This window comes from Temnothorax nylanderi, unplaced genomic scaffold, assembly GCF_030848795.1.
Source record: "Temnothorax nylanderi isolate EJ_2023f unplaced genomic scaffold, tnyl_v1.0 TNYL_tig0017_pilon, whole genome shotgun sequence".
Lineage (NCBI taxonomy): Eukaryota > Metazoa > Arthropoda > Insecta > Hymenoptera > Formicidae > Temnothorax > Temnothorax nylanderi.
Window position 1 is genome coordinate 2,153,200 of NW_027249079.1, and position 20,085 is coordinate 2,173,284.

Sequence of the window (20,085 nt, forward strand, 5' to 3'; positions counted from 1 at the left end):
TGGATACCTCGACGTTTCCGCGTTTCCTTAAAGTTCTTCGCATAGTTTCAGTCTAATCTCTTTTCCTTTTCTTCAGCAAATGCAAGGACATTCCATAAATTGTATGGTAGTATTTTCAAATATTTTATTTTATCAGATCCGTCAACAAATTTGCAAAACTATTCCCTTTTCTTCTTTTTTATGCAAAATATATCGCAGTTAAATAATACGATGGCTCGCGAATCTTGTTCGCGAATGTCACGCGTTTTATAACATATCGCGTCGCGCTGACATATCGGCTCAAATCTCCGCCTGGTCGCGTTAACCCGGCTTTAGAGTTAACTCAATCATCTAATTACTCTACGACCAGGGTTAATTGTCCCGTTAGCCGCAGCTACGAGTTCGCCGTTCGTGCCTTATTCATGGTCCCTTCGTTCTCGCGTGATTTTTCAAGCAAATCCACTTGAAAATAAATTTAAAGCTGACTTTTCTATAACGATAATTTATTCAATTATAATCTTTTTCTCACGACTTTTTGTGTATCGCGTTTAAAATGCATTTAAACAATTTTTTATTTTTCGCTTCTCTCATTCCCTTCGTAGTGTTCGTTTCTCGAGTCGTTTCGAGTACCGTCTCCGTTAGAATTGGTGCCGTCGTCGCGAGGCTCAAAGTTGCACGATTGTGAAAGGAGGAACGGCGATGTATTTTCCCGCACTGCGAAATATACATCGCCGTTGCGAGTTCTCCGACGATGAATATCGAGAGTTTCTCGCGATGGCAGCGAACGCACTATGCAGACTATGCGTGTCTGCCTCTACCGAGAACACGTATAACGCCGATATAAATCGGCGATTAAATCGCCGATTAAATCGGAGAACGAATCGGTTCCAAACAATTCGCGAACCAATTTCAGATTGCTCCAGCTCTCTAAAACTCACCAATTAATTTTATTATCAAAAATTTATATAGGTATTTATGATTAATTTATCATATCGTGAATACCTATATAAATACTCCGCAAGCTTGTAGAAAATTAATAAATTGTACAATCATTGTGTAAAAAAATTTCTTTGCGATGTAAGTCATGTATATGGTATGTCGTGTCTCTTGGTTGAGTATTATTATTTCGTGCACCATTTTAATACGGTCATTATGATGGCATGGCACGCAATGAACGTCAATTACGCGCGCGCACATTACGCGTACACGCCACATTCGTTACGGGCAAATTTTTTTTTATATAACCTTAAGATCATTCTCGACGCTCGAATCCGATGAATAAAAATTACATGAATGTAACGGACTTTGATCGGCGTTAACCTTGATCGCACTCCACGTGCACGCGACAATGGCTGACGCATGCCGCTTTACACGCCCCGATCGTAGATGATTACATAGATTGCGGGAATGGAATTACGATATGCTCGTTTTCAGTCGCATAGCGTATATTCGCGTATACTCGGAAAGGACGATAACAATCGTTTCGAGGTGACGGACCTCGCCGGACTCGTGGGATATATCGCGCTCGTGATACGTGGAAGAATCACGGTCGTTGGACGCCCCATTGAAATTTTGGAGCCCGCGTGCGGTTGTGCGTGCGTGTGATGTCTGAATACCGATGACGATGCATCGACGGTTACGATCTCTCGCCTCTTTGAGGTGAGAGCATCGGACGACGTCGCTTGAACGTAAAAAAGGAAATCCAAGGAAGAAAAGATAGAGCCATAAGACACCTGTCATATTTCGACATTTGATTCCTTAGGAGAATTAAAATTAGAATTTGGTATAACATTATACGAATTTATATTTTAAATTCTGTGCGTATATCCCAGTGATATAAGTACAAGTCACATGCACGTACAAGAATTTTACATTTTTCTCGGTGAACGTCAAAATTAAATCTCTCGATTTTCTGTCACACTTCGCGACATTATTTCGATTCGACTCCGTTTAAATAGCCGCATAACAACAGGCAAAGGTCAAAGAACGCACTCGAACGCGTCTCGAACGTGGCGCGATATCCTCGCATCTGATGGCACAGAGTCGCAAAGAGAGGCGGAGGAGGAAGAGAAGATGAGAGAGAAAGAGAGAGAGAGAAGTCGTCCTCTCTCGTCTCTTTCAGAGAGACATTTAACCGAGTCCGATATGCGCGCGAGATTTCCATAGCCGACCGGAGAGCCAATCCTCCTCCTCTACCTTCTCTTCTTCCTTCTTCTGTTCCCCTTCGCCCTCGTCGGTGCATGACCTATCCCCCGGTGGTAATTATGGCACAGTCGCGATTCTGTTGCGGCCTAGCCGCAAAGTAGAATGCGCGATCACGTGGACGCCGCTCGCCGGCGTTCTTTCGGGGAGTACACGTTCCTAGGAGTACACCTTCCACCTTCGTCTCTCGCGGTAACCAACGATCACGAGTAATCCGCGCGGCACAGTTCGGCTGACTTTCCAACCCCCTTTGGTCCCGTTTCGTCTTCTTCTCGTCTCTTTCTTTACCACTACCTTCTGTCTCTCTACCCTTCCTCACGCCCCTCTCTCCTTCTCTCTCTTATTCTTCCCCTTAGTTCGCGACGGTTTTTCTCTTTCACTCTCTCTTTTACTTTGTACATAGGACTTAATGGTATAGTCATGCAACGTCCACGGCTGCAGTTTTCCCTCTGCCATCTCTTCCTCTTGCTTCTTCTTCGGCTCTTCGTTCATCTTTCTCTACCTGTCTCTCTTCCCCTTCTCTCCCCATATCTTTATTCTCTCACTATCTCTTTCTGACCACGATAGTCACAGCGAGAGAGCGACTGTGTAGTGACGTATATACATGCGGATACATGCGATAGTGTGGGGCACCGTGAGCAGGCGCGCGCGAGCGCACGCACGCACACAGGGGAGGGTAACCTTTCCTTGACCCGCATACTGAACGGCTGTGCCGAGGCTCGAACCGTGGGAACACTACTCGACGACTCATCCCCCACCGCTCCGTCAGAATTCTACTTCCCCCCCTTCTACCTTCCTTCTTACTCTTCTGCTCCCTCCGCGACGCCGCGCCGTCCCCGTCGGTCCCGCGCATCTCCCTCTCTCTTCCGTGAACTCTTCCTCGCCGCTGTTCTTCTCCCTCTCTCTCTCTCTCTCTCTCTCTCTCTCTCTCTCTCTCTCTCTCTCTCTCTCTCTCTCTCTCTCTCTCTCTCTCTCTCTCTCCTCTCTCTCTCTCTCTCTCTCTCTCTCTCTCTCTCTCTTCTCTCTCTCTCTCGCATCCCAGGCCCCCTGTCCCCCACCCTTCAATGACTGCTTCTTCCCGTTCGCGCCACCTTCGGTCCCTTCTCTATCCCTTCTCTCTTTTTCTCAACGCGCTCGTGTGTGCTCTATGCACACATTGAAGCTGCTTCTCTGTATATGCATATGTGTTTGTAATATGTGTGTGTACACTTCACAGGGCACACACATGTAGCATCTTCTTTTCATTCCACCTCTCGTTCTTTCGTTATCTCTGTCTGTCCTAGTCTCTCTTTCTCCTTCATACCTTCGTGAGGCATAACCCCCGCACGTAATGTAATGGCCGACCAGCGTATCATCCTCATCTCCTGGCATGCCACCCTCTCACCCTTCACCAGGCATTTCATTCTACCTCTCTCTCTTTCTCTTCTATCGGTTTTATCCACTTTTAAGATATTCCATGTCGTTGTACGTTGCCTCCCCCTCTTTCCTGTTTCTTGCCGGTTATCCTCCCCTCCGCGTACAAACCGCGAATCTTTTCTTCCTTCGCGACTCGACCGAGAAGTCCTCGTGCCATCCTTTCCTCTCTCGTCTTCCTGCCGCATATACACATACACATCATTCGGTGCGTCGTCGCCGACCTCTGTCCTTTCTTTGTTCTCCCTCTCACTCTCTCTCTCTCTTCCTCTCGTAAGAGCTCTCCTCGTTCACGGGGTTTCGTCGATCCTCTTCTTGCACCCATGACTGCCTTCTGTCCATCACCGGTGAAACTCTTCTCGAAACTCGTGACGGACGGAAGACAGAAGAGGGTGGGAGGGACTCGAATATCGAAGTACGCAGACCCAAACTTCGTTTCACGATTGGATCTCTGTCAAAACACGGCTACGATGGTCTAACCAAACCTAATAATACAAACTACGCGTGGGTCATCCATCCAAGCGCCAATCTCGCTGGGCACTGTCCTGACAGGATCCGATAATATATACAGCTAGTAGGGAGAGAATGATTTATCTCCGAGGATGATTCAGCTTTCGTGGAAACCGTGACATATCCATCCTTCGTCATCCATTTACTCTGCCGGTGGTATCCAACTGTAGATAGATATGATACATGTCAGGCTTTCGATTTGTTTCTTATTTTATCGTATCGCGCGCGAGCATCCGAGCATCGCTAAAGAGCCATGTCCTGTCGTATTGTTGCAGATGTCACAACGGCTGGAAGGGCTCACTGTGCAATCAGTGCGTTCGATACCCGGGCTGCCTCCACGGTACCTGCCAAAAGCCCTGGGAGTGCGCTTGCGACGAAGGCTGGGGCGGACTGTTCTGCAACCAAGATCTCAACTATTGCACGAATCATAAGCCGTGCATGAACGGCGGCACCTGCTTCAACACCGGCCAGGGCTCATACACCTGCTCGTGCCCGTCAGGCTTCACCGGTACGGAGTGCCAGACGCCGCTCTTCGACTGTCATTCGAAGCCCTGCCTGAACGGCGGTACCTGCACGATGACGGAGTCGCCGTCTGTGAGCTACGTGAACGGCAATGGCACCGAGTTATCGTCGTCCTCTAGACAGCAACATCGCCGTGGCTATCGTTGCACCTGTCCACCCGGTTGGCGCGGTCGACACTGCGAGATCACGACGCGATCTTGCCGGGACTCGCCTTGCCGACACGGTGCCACCTGCGAGGACGACTCTCTGCGCGGCTACGTGTGCCGCTGTCCGCCCGGCTACACCGGTACCGACTGCGAATCGCAGGTCGACGAATGCTCGCCGAATCCCTGCGCGAACAACGGCACCTGCACGAACCATATCAACGGTTACCGATGCACGTGCCTCGCCGGCTTCACCGGCGAGCGCTGCGAGATCAACGTGGATGACTGTCAGGGCGATCCGTGCCTGAACGGCGGCACCTGCAAGGACCAGGTGAACAGCTTCCGCTGCCAATGTATACCGGGTTACGTCGGCAGGCTCTGCCAGGACAAGGTAGACTACTGCCTGGCGAAACCGTGCGCGAACGGAGGCAGATGCATTTCTGGGACCAACGACTATCATTGCACGTGCAAGCCCGGTTTCACCGGCAAGGACTGCAGCGTCGATGTGGACGAATGCCGGAGCGCACCGTGTCAGAATGGCGGCATATGCCGGAACCGCGTCAATGGCTTCTTGTGCGAATGTCCGAACGATTGGCACGGCGACACTTGCAGCGACAAAGCCGGCGTTGCAGTGGTACCGCCGATCGCATCACCGTCCGCGCCCGCGAACGTGCCGCTGGCGGAACCGTCCTCGGGCAACAACCATTGGCCCGGAAATTTATCGAAGCACGTCGCCTCCAGGAAGACCAGCTTGACTACGGAACACCTCGTAATGATCGCGACTCTTTCCACCGCAGTACCGGCCTTTGCGCTGTTCGCCGCGGTCGCGGTGATGTGCATGAAGAGACGACAGAAGCGGGAGCAAGCAAAGGCAGACGAGGAAGCGAGGCTACAGAACGAGAGAAACGCGGTGCACAGCAGCATGAGCAAACGCAGCGCCAGTACCATCGGCGTCGGAAGCAATGGCATTGGCAGCGTCGGCGGTCTCCTCGGCAGCGCCGGTAGCGGCCTGATCGGCACTGGCGGCGGTAGCGTTTGCGCCCTAGGCACCGGCGACGCGCACATGATTAAGAACACCTGGACGGCAAGTAAAAGTGTCAACAATGTGGCGTCGCGACAGGACGACCTAGACTCGTCGTTCCAGACTGATGTGACGTTGGATAGTTCGTGTTCGGGTTATAAGCCAGAGCCAGTACTGCAAGACGGTCGGACAACAAGGACGACGAAACAGCTCAACACGGAGGCTGCAGCCCACCGGGCGTCCGCGCACCTCTTCCAGAAGGAGAAGGACTGTCTCGGCCTAGGCTTCGGTATCGGGGTCCTGGAGAGTGCCAAAAGGTCGTCCGTATTTGCCCCTGGCAATGCGGCGGACAGTTGTTGCGCCGCGGAAGCAGCGCTGATGAAGAGGCCGACGACGATATCGGAAGCCAACGGCGCCGGTGTCGTCAGTAGTGGTAGTAGTGGTCCACCGGGAAGCGGTGGCGGTGCCACGGACAACAGCAATTGCGGTGTGTACGTGATAGACGATCATTACGTCAGGCACGACGCCACGCTGGCGGCGACGCTCGCGACGGAAGTGTAGTAGACTTCGGGATGTTGGATTCCCCCCATTTAGAGTGATAGAGAGAAAGAGAGAGAGTGCGTGAGAGAAAAAAAGAAATAGAGCCAGTGCGTGTGCGTGTGCGTGTGCGAATCGTGGATCTTGTTTTCTCCGTGCGCGTAAATTGACAGACCACCCCGTTCGATTTCCTTCGATTTTTCTCGAGCGGCGCCACCGCGATATATACCCTCCGGGACGGCGACGCCTTCGTCTCGGATGCCTCCGGGTGTTTATTTCTTTTTTTCTTTTTTTTATATATATATATAAATTTTTATTACATCTTTTTGCGAAGTACTTGTGCATGAGCGATTGGCGCCGCTAGTCGCCGGTGGGACTCCGCGATTGAATCATCGTTTCGGGGAGAAATACGCGTTGCATCGGCCAGTTTTACCAGCCACGGGTGTACGTCGTCCCTATTATACTGGAACGAGAGCGATGACGGACTGACCGAAGACGTTCGATCGGGGCTGATCGAGAGAGGCGACAGAGACAAGGAGAAGAATTAACGCGATGCTGTGGGGGTCGGCCGGTTTCCTTGGGCAGCCGCCGACCCATCCTTAGGTATTAATATTATATCGTGCTCGAAAGTGAAACTCTGTACAGAACTAATTTATTATTATTGTTATTTACTTATTGTATTACTGATTGCTATTAATTATTATTATTAATATTATTGCATCGTGTCGCATTATCATTGTTCTCGGTATTAGTTCTTTTTCGAATTTGCGTGATCGAGCTGCCGACCGGGGCAAGAATACGACAGCGAAAGATCTTTTTTGTGTATATTATTCGTGTGCGTGTGAAAATGGATGAGCATGTGTGCAGAAGAGCATGTGTATGTGTGATTGCGAGCGAGAAAGTTTAACGACGGATTAGCATCTTCGGAACGACGTCGTCTTTTCGTATTCGGAATTAATGTTTCATGTAACATCGCTTCTTTTTTTCCTTTTTTTTTTTTACAAAGCATTCCTTTTCTCAGAAAAAAAATACCGACGCATGAACTTCCGCTTGTCACAGTGGCAATGACGTCCAGCGATGAAAAGCATGAAAATTATTATTTATAATGACACTTCAAAGGAAACGTTCCCTCGACCTTTTGGGATTCTCCATTTCAGGGATAACCCCGATTGGTCGAGGAATGCTCCTCTAAACATTCGTTTTGCACGCCAATTTTCAACCGGCTCAAAGGAACGTTTGGAAGGAAGGATGGAAAGCGACGCATGACTCTTAAGAAAATTCCGTCCTCTTAATCCGAAAACGTCGTCATTCCATCGCGATAATTCGAATAAACTTAATATGTGAAAATTGAACGATGCGATAGTTAGGCAGATAGTTTTCGTAGAAAAAGATAAAAAAAATATCGAGTAATTGCAAGAAGAGAAAGCCCGTTCATGCGAAGCCTGTAAATTCTTTGACATATTTTCATTGAATTCAACCCAACTTGTATCTAGGGGAATATGATAGTGAGAAATTTATTCATTAATTTGAAAAATTCCAAAGAAATCGCGTAGCGTTGGCTTTACTTCGTTGAAAAAAAATCATCAATTTTCTACGAATCCTATAATCACTACACAAACGACGTGTACCGTTCGACGAGACATTGTTTGCGCTACGTACGACTGAAAAGACGAACGGATGTGTATAAATTATGCAAATATATATATATATATATAGAGATATATATATAAATAAATAAAAATAAATATATATAAATGAACAATGAAGTGAGAGATAATAGATATCCGGCGTCGTCGACAGCGTTTCGACGAGGATGCGATTTGTTCCGAAGTGATTTGGCATCGAAATCGGCTAAAGAGGCGAATCGAAAGAGAAATCAAGCGATCATCGTCGCGCGAGAGAACGTCGGATTGAATGCTCATCGATTACATCTAATCGTAGCGCAAACTTCTCTTCCCGAACAACGAGAATATTTCGCAGAGATGTCTAAAAGATAATTCGGACATTCGAAAGTTCAGCACTTCTTTAAAAGAGAACATTCTAATCTTTCAGATGTCTTTTTCTTAGATATCTTGTGGATTCTCGCATTGTCTCTTTCTAGGATTTATACTTCCGGAAAGCGATGAGGAACTGGCGTTTGAACTGCGATTAAAATTAAGATTTCGGCGGATTCGGTCGTCTCTTCCGCGTTTATTCGCGCCAGACGGACGAATCCGTGAAATAATCAAATCGTGTTGTCCGCGTTCATTCGTGTGAAAAAAAAATCTAGAAAGATCAGGAAACAAGAAACAATTCGGTTTACAGAACTTCCATCATTTTCACCGCCATTAGCCGCGCTTATTTCGATGGAACGCTCGCTGACTTCGCCCATGAATGCGTGATAGATAAGTGACGATTATTGTATGTTGATGCTGCACGGTCGATTATGACAATTATTTATTTATGACGGCTGATGACGATTTTACACGGCGTAAAAAAAAATAAATAAATGGCGATTAGTACGCCGATGACAGTGATGACGATATTATCGCGTTAAAAACGCGCGTGTAATGTACGAAGAGAAAAAGAGTGAGTGAGAGAGTGGACGAGTGAAAGAGAGGGAGAGAATTGTAGCGAACAAAGATTCGATGATGTTCCTGTTACGAAATAATGATAATTAAATAAACGAAATGCAAGTACCGACTAAGTCAGGTTTATTTTCGGGTCTCGTTCGCGCGCGGTGGCGCAAACAGGGTGTTTCTTTTGCTTTGTGATGATGATTATGTGACAGTCATGTGTACCGTAATCGGTAACGCTTTATTTTATATAACAGCGACCATATCCACGATGACATCTGCGGCTCGATCAAAGAATCGCGATGAATCCAATCCCCATCTGGCTTCCATCTTCCAATCCTTTCCTTCACCCCCGTTGATCCCCTGACGGCCGCCGTCGCGCGCGTACAGACTCCAAATTAACGAGAAACACGTGCGTGTAAATGCGAGATTATATTGTACGAATTACGATGTGTAATAAAGCTGTTGTCATTTTTTGTACTTACACTCCTTCGGACGATTTGATACGTTTCGCTATCGTTGAACAGTCTCCATCATTCCCATCCGTCTATCCCCTTGTCCCGCTCCCAATTAGATTCTTTCAACGACGTTTCAAACTTTTAGACTTTCGAATTAGAATTAATTTTTTTTTGTACCAGCGATGCGTATTCGCGAGAAAAAGGAAAATAGTGCTTTCCGCTGATAGTGGCCTTTCGTTCGCGACGAGGCATTGACGAAGATTGTAAAGACTATCCCAGGCGTACCATACCCCGTTTTTGTATAAAACAGAAAGAAGATAATATGCACACAGCGTATACATACACTGACATACACGCAGCACATCTGTATATTTGTAGTAGGACTATACAATTGCGATTATTATTAATTATTAATATTATTATTAATATGAAACGTGTAAATAGATGAATTGTCAATATAACGATGTCACGCAAACGACAGTGGACGATTAATAATGATACATTAAAAAATGAGCTCTCGTATTTCTCGTCTCTCCCGCTTCCTTTTTAATCTCGTTACGTAATAAAAATTTGATCGTGTTGTGAGTACACGATTTAACGTACATAATATAAGATGTTTCAAAAAGGATTTTAATAATTAATTTCTTTAATCTTCGCAAATCAGAATAAATCTCTAGTTTTAAAAATATCTTTGCGGTTGAAATTTGTGTTGATGTTTTGTTAAAAGTAGTCTTCAACTCTTCACTTTGATTCAGGTAAACAAATAACATAAGCTTTTTGTTCATTATTTCAATGCATATAATACAAGAAAAATATCTACGTGACTTCTCGCTTCTAATATCATAATTCAGTATGACAGAAAAGAATTTTAAATCACTAGAATTTAGCTCCCGTGGGAAGCGCTTAATTCCAGGACACTGTATTAGTCACCCATCGAGCGCGCTTTCGAGGCCAGGCCGATACCGGCTCGTCGCTATTTCTGTGTTCGTCGTCGTCACGAGCAGCGCTTAAGGAGGCAGGATACGAAATACATCGCACGACGACAAAGGCTGCGTCGCGTCGGTGTGCCAGCATTGCACTCACGAGAGCTCGGCATGGAAAGCTCGCGTTGCTGCTGCTTGTGGGAAGATCGACGGGAGAAAGGACCCGGTTAAACGGCGACGACGTCAAACGAATCAAAGTCGCGAAGAGAAAATCGCATCATCGCGGAATGATGCGAGAGAGATATCGCCATACAACTTTATGATAAGCCGTACAACTTTATGTAACTGTGTAACTGCTCGCGCTGCACATCTCGGATTCGATATTTCGCTATTGCGCGCCGTCTCTTCCGGATGCGAGATGCGAGAGATTGAAACTAGTCCTGCTGTTTAACGATGATGCGTACCATCCTTCAGTAATCAACGCGAAAAGTATTGGATTAAAAAGAAATCTATTAATACAAAGAAATCGTAAAGTTGGAAAAATATGTAGATATCGAGGACTCTTTCTTTGAGGAAGAGCCAGGATTCTATCAATTATAATATATCCAAGTTCTGACAATTTCAAAAGGAAGATGACTTTTACGGAGGTAATGCCGATTCCGAAACGCGATAGTTGATACGAGGGAAAGAGAAACATGACGTGGTAAAATTGGATGTCACACCCGTATAATCTTAATAACGAAGTATCCCTCGTGCATTCTTGTGTAAAACACGGAGCGTTTGTAAACATCAGGCGACGCACTGCCGTGATCGTTGCCTGCTAATTGCGAACGTTAAAGAGCGTGTTCATTCGTACGCGTACAAGTGTGAGAAGGGTATTGCTTAACCCATTTTCTTAATGGCAACGGAATAGTCCAAACTGTCGTTCCTCGTAGCGCTTTAATTTCAACAAATAAAATAATTTTCATCTCACGTATTATTACACGATATGTCGATATACATATTTTAGCCTCGAATAAATAATTTCCGATTCGATATTATCTTACGCATTACGCGAGGTATTTTAATTGAAAATAAATAAATAATTATGTAATGATAAGAGGAATTATATGATCATTATTGGAATGCGGCGAGAAGATCCCTTCATGACGATCTCGTTGCCCATCTTCGTGGTAAAAGGGTTCGAGTAATCAAGCTCGGAAGGATCGTGCATTCGGTACACCACGGACAGAAACCGGGGAACCTCGTGAAAGCCGTCGAGAGGCCCCGAGTCCCGAGTCCATCGGCCGAGAGCTACCCACGATTCATCGTGTCGTTATATACGCGATGGTTATTACCGCTGCTGCCGTTGCCGCTGCTGCAAACCCATTACGATTGCCGTGGCATTCTTCATGTTTGTCTTACCTCTCTTTCTCTCTCGTGTCATTTAGTCTCTCTCTCTCTCCCTCCTGCATCTTCCTACACACCCTCGTCCTGTCTCCCGATGACAACGCTCTATCCAGTCCCATCGACTTTGCTCGTTTTAGCCTCGTTCCCATCTATCCCTCCTTCCCTCTGGCAGAAGAGGTGACTGGATACTTAGCCGCCGTTGATCGCGATTCATCTCGCGAAATTTATATAGTTTGTTGTGAGCGAATGCGAGTAACGATTTCGTCTCGCTGATGCTGGTCACGATCGACTTGAAACTCGAGCACCGCCTCTTCTTCTAGGAGGTGTATTAAAGAGACGCCAATTTGCGAAATCGTTGCTCGTTTAGTTCACCTTGTTGGTCGATGAATGTTTATGAATTGATGCTATAGCTAAGAGTTGTAGAAGAGAGAGGGTTTTTTATATATAATAAACAAAGTAAAGATAAATCTTTTCGTATTAACAAATTTAACATTATTTTACGTCCAAGAATCGCGACTGATAAAATGGATACGAAAATACGAAAACCGTGCGGTATATATTTGGAGTTTATCTCATCGCGTAGAGGCGCGATGTCTCTTCCAATCTATCGAAAAGCAACGAGGCGAAAGCGCCGAATTACGGTAGGAAGAGAACCGACAGACCGTCGCAAACTGTCGCCATCGATCAGGGATAGGGTTACGACCGGCCCTTCGCGATCCCCGTCGCGCTTCAATGACCACGAAAACTAACCATACCGACGCCAACCACATCTACACACCATCGACATCATCCATATCGTAGGACAGAATTTGGCGCCTCCGTCCGATCGGTGGCGCCGGATGCCGATCGGAAGCAACGACCTGAAAAATTACTTCGTGTCATACACGGTGATAGCTGTCAACGGACATTATGATTGGCGTCGAAATTATTGCGTTTGTCTTTGCCTTTTTTGGGTGGGACTCTCCGCGCGAATCGATACGAAATTTATCTCTAGTTTCAACAGTTATTTAAGAATTTCTTCGGTTATATCGAAAACGTAGCCTAGAGTTCTAGAGCAATACATGTCATTTTGCAGTGGAAGAAATTTGATCAAATTTGTAAGATCGGATACCAATAAAACAACATCCTGATCAAACTACGTAAGTATACAAACATTCTCGCAAATTTGTATGTACATCATGTTAAATTGAATTAATAGAATAAAGATTCTGTATAATTCCAGTGCCACGAGAGAGATTTTGCAGTATCTTGAAAATATATTTTTCTAATATTAATTATTATTCGTTTCAGGCGGAAGCGGCTCGTTTTCTTCGTAAGCTGAACCCATAGCTGGTTTAAATCCGTCGCTCCATCGATGCATTCATTCTAGGTGAAGATGAGGCAAGACAAGAGTCGGAGGCGGAGAGAAGAGGAGGATATATGCTCGGTGCCTCAGTGCCGCCTCACGTGCTCGTAAACTCAGCACTCGGCGATGTGCACCAAAGCGGAGGGCAAGTGAAAGTCCTTCGAAAGACATACGGAATCGAAAGAGAGAGACGAGTTTACCGCGTACGCGTGTGCGCGAGCGCGTGGCCTCTTACTTTTTCGCACTTGTGCATCACGCCGCGCCGCGGCAATATGCACGCGTGTGCGGTGCACGTTGCGTTCTCTCGAACTTGCGCGACCCGCGCACGCGAGAAAAAAAACGAGCCGCTGCTCCTTTTTTCCTCCCCGAGTACAACCTCAGCTGCGAGTTTACTTAACGGTCCGTAGCGATAGTAAAATGTTAAATTATTTAAGAAGAAAGTTGCAAATATAAACGAAGAGAAAATAATAATGCGAGTGATCTCTTCGTGATCTTTCAGCTTTGGTATTTTCTTATCCACAATTGTGAGCGATGACTATTCATGTGCAGTACTCCCGGAGAAGATGCGAGCAGAGCGGCAAAATTTTCTCAGTGGGAAATAATCGGCTTGAATTTTCACCCTTGGCTCAGTAATAGCGCGTCTATCGAAAATTACTCGGTTGCCGTTAATCGAACTTTCGCTTTTAAAGTCACAAGTGCGGCCCCCCGAGGCCGCATCTAGAGGGGACTAGTCTTATTAACCAGCAACGGCGATTTCCTCGTCTAATCGTCGCCGGATCGACGTAATACCTACGTAACACGCACGCACGATCTGGATGGAGCTGCTGCATTGCACCCAGGTCGCGTTACGAGTTACGAGGCGCATCCCGCGGCATAATCGAGTTAAACGAGCGCGCATAAAAAACAAAACGGGAGCAGCGGCAGTAGCCTCCTCTTTCTCCTCTTCTCTCCTCCCTCGGTTCGGGATCGGGAACGCCATGCGAAACCGTAGGGTCGGTACCGGCGAAAAAATTAATTGGGCGGATGTAATCCGACGATTCCCACGATTCGACTATGGTACCGGGCGGCAATCTCTCTCTCTCTCTCTCTCTCTCTCTCTCTCTCTCTCTCTCTCTCTCTCTCTCTCTCTCTCTCTCTCTCTCTCTCTCTCTCTCGCTCTCTCTTTCTCTCGCTGCGTGTGCAGGTGGCGGACGATGTAACATACGAATCGACGATCCGGTCCATTATCGTCGCTTGCTCGTCCGCTCGCGCAAATCGCTTACTCGTACCTCGGGCCTTTTTAAGGCCGATCGAGCCGGACCCGCTCGCTGATTGTCTGTATGTTGTGTTTTGATCGACAAACGGAAATCCGCGCTGTCGCCGGTCGTTCGACATTCGATAGCTTCGCTGTCCCACGATACCGCAGTCGCGTCGATCGTGTTTTCGTAAATTACGGACGAATCGTATGTACAGCACGAATATAGGCCGTCACACACAAAATGCATAACGTCGCATAAGCATAGCATAAGACCGTTGGACCAATGAGCATCTTACGTAAATTAATATGGCGACATTATGCTGGATGCTCATTGGTCCAGCGGTCTTGTGCTATGCTTATGCTACGCTATGCATTTTGTGTATTATAGCCTTATCTCTCCGACTCCGATATCTCTAAATCATTTTTCAGTTTTAACTTGCGTGTTTCCACTGATAACTGAATAGAATCATAATATGAATTGAGTTACCGTAGTCAATTAATTGCTAGTATATGATTTTATGATTAAATAACATGAGTTAATTGCGCTACGAAAAAAGAGATAACGTTAAAGTAACCAATTAAAATCGCGCGATTTGCTGAAGATATTACGGCGTCTTTCGCATTCGCGTTTAATCGCACCTTCGCAGTCCATCTCGTCCGTTACGAGAGAGAGAGAGAGAGATCGCCGTAACAGTAATTTCTAGAAAATGATTATGGGCGAGAAGCGCGCGTAGGTGGTCGACAGAGGATTTTCCGAGAGGGTGAAGGCACCTCTCTGGCTCTCTCAATGTAACGCGGCCGTAACGTTCACTCGCACACGTCCGTTCCTGCGAAGCGATCCTCCGCTGACATTTGGAACTCCACACACCTTCACGCAAAGTATGCACGACTCCGACCTCCTCCTCCTCCATTGCCGTCTCCTTCGCCCCCGCTTCCACCTCCTGCTATTCCCCTTTCTTGTCGTATGTTTAAACGATCGAGTCTTAACGGTCTACCACCGTCGCTGCCGGCTTTACCTACATTCTACGAGCGCAGCGTGTACGCCGCGACGCGTTAATGATACCTCCAACAGAACGTCCAACAGAACGTCTTCTTTCAGTAAAGTCGCGATAAAATAGGACTCGTCTAAAACATAGCTTACACCAACAACCGGAGGTATAAAGATAAATGTCTAGATGTTAAACGTATTATGTATTTAACAGAAAACACGTAAGCTGAAAATTGAAAGCCACAAAGGGTCTCTTATTGAAATTAAATTTCCAAATTGCACAACCTATGTTACCTATGCCTTTTTTAGTTAAAAAATATTTAAATTCCATCTTTTAAAAAAAATTTTGGATAAATCGTAGGATATGTTGCTACAATGTATTCTTTATACTTATAGAGTGTATGAAAAATAACGTGTTTCGGTAAAAACATTTTGCACAGTAGTATATCTCTTTCTGTTTCATATAAAATTATTCCATTATTCCAAACAAGATGGAGCGTAATACTCGCTTTAGTCACTCTACAGTAGTCCGATCACACTTGGCCAGTTTAACGAACATTATAGAAAATCGTAGTTCACTTACTTGTTAACAACAAACGATTATCAATAGCAATCGATTAGCGTTATGTGGAAGGGAGTCGCGCATCGCGCAGTCATTAACGACTCACGCTGTACTGTACGGCGAGGAAGAGGAAGAGGAAGAGGGGGCCTCTATAGCGCGTCGGAAACCACCGCGAGGCCAGAGCTCTCGAGGCCTCCGCGCGCCTTTTTACGACCGCGGTTAAGAACCCGCACCGGACCCGCCGGCGCTTCGCTACCTTTTGACCCCGCTCGGTGCCAGATGCGAGGAAATGGTATTTCGGCCTCGCGAAACCGCCGATCGCCGTGCGCGCGATCGAGAATCGTCGCGACGAATACGTCGACGATAATGCGACCTATATAAGATTGAAGGAATGACGTTGCATAAAAAAAGCAAAATGTATCGCATCGCATACAAGACTTACCGAAAAATTCAAAATTATAAGCAGCCTCTCGTTATAACGCGCACATTGCACCATTCTCTTAAAATCAATTCAACACAATCCGGATATATCGCATAACGGAGAATAAACTAACGCTGACGCGTCATTGCGAGTTAGCGTCTTGGGTCCATTTCAATCCGCGGCGCGTGCATAATATGTCGGGATTGACGACTTCCTCGTGTCTGTCGATATCATCTCGCTAACATCCCGCGGCGCCTCATCGTCTCATCTGTTTTTACAGTTATCCACATTACAATCTCGCGTATACAATAAAATTGTAATCGTGCAGTCGATTTAGTCAATGTTTATTATATCTCTCTTTTTCTGTGTGTGCGCGCGCGCGGATATTGATTTCGCGGCTTTTACCCGCGAAACGACGCGAGGTACGCGCGTCCGCTAATCCCGCCGTTATCGAAATTACTTCCATAAATTAGCATGATCTCCGACCGTTGGGAATCGCGCGTGCTGTTGCGGGGTCGCGGCTCCCGGGACCTCTCGAGCCGCCGCGCCGCCATCGCCACCGCTGCCGCCACTTTTTCCGAAGCGCGAAACCAGCCCCGACCCGACGAGATATGGTACTTCGCTACCTTCTGACCTCTCGTGCCTCCGCCGCGCCGCGCCGCGCCGTTCGCGAGGAGGAAAAGTCGATTTTCCTCCTGCCTCCTGTCCGCTTCGTTTCATACGTTTCGCGAGAGTACAAGCGGTTATTAAGTTTAGATTCCCGTACGCGCGTTCATATGTGCTTACTCGCACGAAGAAATAATGGCTACGGAAGCAAGACTCACATTCTCCAACTTTTTTCAATATTTCGCGAGTTGAAAGAGGCAATCTTATTCTATATCGTTTTCTTTAGATAAAAATGTAAGATTAAATTAAGATTAAAATTGTGTATTGCTGTTATATTTTTAAAAAATGCAAACTACGCGGGTGAATACGTATGTACATATGTGAAAGAAAATTTATAATTTTATCGCAAATAGCGCAAATAGGGTAAAGAATGCTTGCAAATGGCGATGATGGAATTAACGCGAAAAGTCCAAGTGATGTTTACATCGTTTATTTTATATGTATATCAATATCAAAGACGAGCTAAACATTGTTGATATAGTTGAAAAAAGGGGAACGAATCTTTTTTATCCTACGTGATATAACGGGGAACAATAATCTATTTATAAGCTTATAACTCCCCTTTCATATATATAGAAGTAGTAATATAAGAAGTGGACGAAGAGCCAACATATTATATATTTTATGCTCGTAAGTTCTTACTTGTATCCGTAATCTATAAAATAGTTTTATTATACAGTCGTAATAGGAATTAAAATCAAAGTTATATATCTGCGGAGTGCTATTTGCAGGGTCGTTTCTACGTTCTCCGGGGGTATCGCTGCGAATATATCTTCACGTTTTCTGGGTCCTCCGTTAATTAATCGACGACACGCGCAAAGTTTCTCTCGCGCGATGCCTCTCTCGGATCGGATCAGGAAGATACCGCAGCATCTTCTCCGTCGACAGAGGCCGAGGGTATATACGGTACGAAACGGTACGGCACGGTACATTCACCAATGACCGAGTGGCACGGATCCTCTCCCGCATCCTTTCCTCTCTTCTCTCATCTCCGCGCATCGTGCACGTGAGATGAGATGAGACGTGTGTTGTGCGCGCGTGTACGCGTGCATATACTTGCGCGAATGCACGGCAAGACGAGCGTCTGCAGGTTCCGTGTACACCAGCGGGAGCCTATCCCAGCGTTCGGGATAGCGCCGCGCGCCGTGGTCGGACGATATATTTATTAATAGTTGTCGCTTTGACGATGAGACGCTCTCTTCTCTCTATCGGGCGACGATGGGTCGTGCTCTCCCCTCAGTGAGGACGGCGATCGAGGGTGAATTATGCGGATACCTTAGTGACGTAAAGTGTCCAAGGTACACACCTCTCTTTCTTTGTATATGAAAAGAAAAAGGGACGATCATTTTTATCAGTCATACATTTGTCGTCTGTGTTTATTAAGGAGAATGCTCCAAGAATATAATTTAAATCCCAGGAATTATAAGGATTGGAAAAACGGCATGGAAAAACGAAATAGATGCCTTTACTCCGCAGGTCAATTCTCCAAGATACATGCCGCGAGTCGAATGTATTTTGCAGATCTTCAAACGTGAGTCAATCTTCAATAAGAACGCTATGACACTCTCTACAAGATGTATAACGTTTGTTTATTCTTCATAGGTAAGTTTCAAAATCGTTATTGTCTGAAATTGAACCTTATGTGATGATCTCTGAGAATTCATGTTCATGTGTTGAAAGAGGATAGAGAAGAAAGACTTTAGGGAACTTCTTTTAGCGTAAAAAGGCAAGAGAAATATTAAAAAAAAATACCTGAACAGGGACGGGAAGTCCGTAAGAAAACGTAAATAGGGATAACTAAATCAGGGTTTAATCGGGACACTGTGGCCCGCCTGTCCTGTCGATTCCGGAAGTGTTGAACGATATATCACAACCTTTTTTTACTAGAAACCGATCGATTATTTTCTAGAACCGTATACTGAAATTATATCGTGATCCGGAAGAATCCGAAAAGGAATCTAAAGAGTTTAAGCAGAAAACAGTAAACACCTGTTGCAAATAGGATTTAAAAAATGATAGATATAAAGCTAAAAGTCAATATCTATAACAAGTCACTATTTGTTTCCGGATAGAGCTTACGGAGTAGATTGATGAATGAGAGAAAGGCGACTCTTAAATATACTTCACAGACGTAAGAATTTTTATAGTAGCGACGGATCGATTGACTTATTTTCCTTCTTAAAAAGAACGTTTTCTTCCTCCTTTCTTTCATTCTCCCGAGTAGAGCTCTTTATATATTCGTGATTCCTTTATTCTCTCTCTCTCTCTCTCTCTCTCTCTCTCTCTCTCTCTCTCTCTCTCTCTCTCTCTCTCTCTCTCTCGCTTTTGTTCAATCAAAATTCGAACGTCTACGAGGAACTAGGTAAGGAATGATTAGTTTGGATATGGTGTTTATATGAAATGGTATCGTCGATATCTTGAGTTGATTAGGAGCGTAAAAAGATGAGCACCGAGTGAGCATGTATGGTGTCGAGTAGCCGTTGACATCACCACCAAGTTTAATTATTGAGACGTCTTATTGAGACGTCATCGCATTATCACTTTGTAGTGCCTGCACCGATTTGTCTCGATAGGTTTCGTTTTTCTCTCAATAGTATATCTTATGTTACGCGTGCTACTTTTGATAACCTTCGTAGAAAAGATTCTCTAATCTTGTGTTTAAATTTTCTACCTTATCTTATCTTTCAAAATAAGTTTAAATATTTGCAGATTCACCCGTCCAAGATCTGCGTAAATATAAATTACGCGAGAGGAAAAGATTATATGAAGTATACAGAACGTAATAGGTATATAAGTTTATTTCTGTTCATCATATTTCGTTCGTTAAGACCGGCATTTCGTACGAAGAGCGGCGCGATTCGCACAGTAGAATCGCAATCGCGGAAACCAAACGGAATTCCACTTGCATTGCGTTACGCCGCATTCTCTTTGATCGGAGCCTCCTTGTACTTTCTAATTATGCTCTCGCTTCTTGCACGCGCGTAAGTGCCTCGGTAACGAATGGCCGACGATAACACGGCCCGTGATTTTTTCGTAACGCCATTTTCTCCAAAGTCTGCTTTTTTCAACGCCACTTTCGCATTTACGGGCTTATTACGGTTCCTGTGAACGCAGCTCGAGTTTCGCTTATCACGATTCATTAATCCCATGGTTCCATCGAGATCTATGTTAATATCTTTATCGAGGTATTATTAAGTACGTTACGTTATTCGAA

The 20,085-nt window shown here is 45.6% G+C and overlaps 1 protein-coding gene across 1 annotated transcript in view; it reads left to right on the forward strand.

The window, feature by feature from the left end:
- Delta (uncharacterized) overlaps window positions 1-9,853 on the forward strand; it is a 42,361-nt gene extending 32,508 nt beyond the window's left edge. Inside the window, exon 6 of the mRNA XM_071699270.1 lies at window positions 4,380-9,853. Coding sequence (XP_071555371.1) covers window positions 4,380-6,351 — 1,972 coding nt within the window. The 3' untranslated portion in view covers window positions 6,352-9,853. The remainder of the gene's footprint in view (window positions 1-4,379) is intronic.
- The last annotated feature ends 10,232 nt before the right edge of the window (window positions 9,854-20,085 follow it).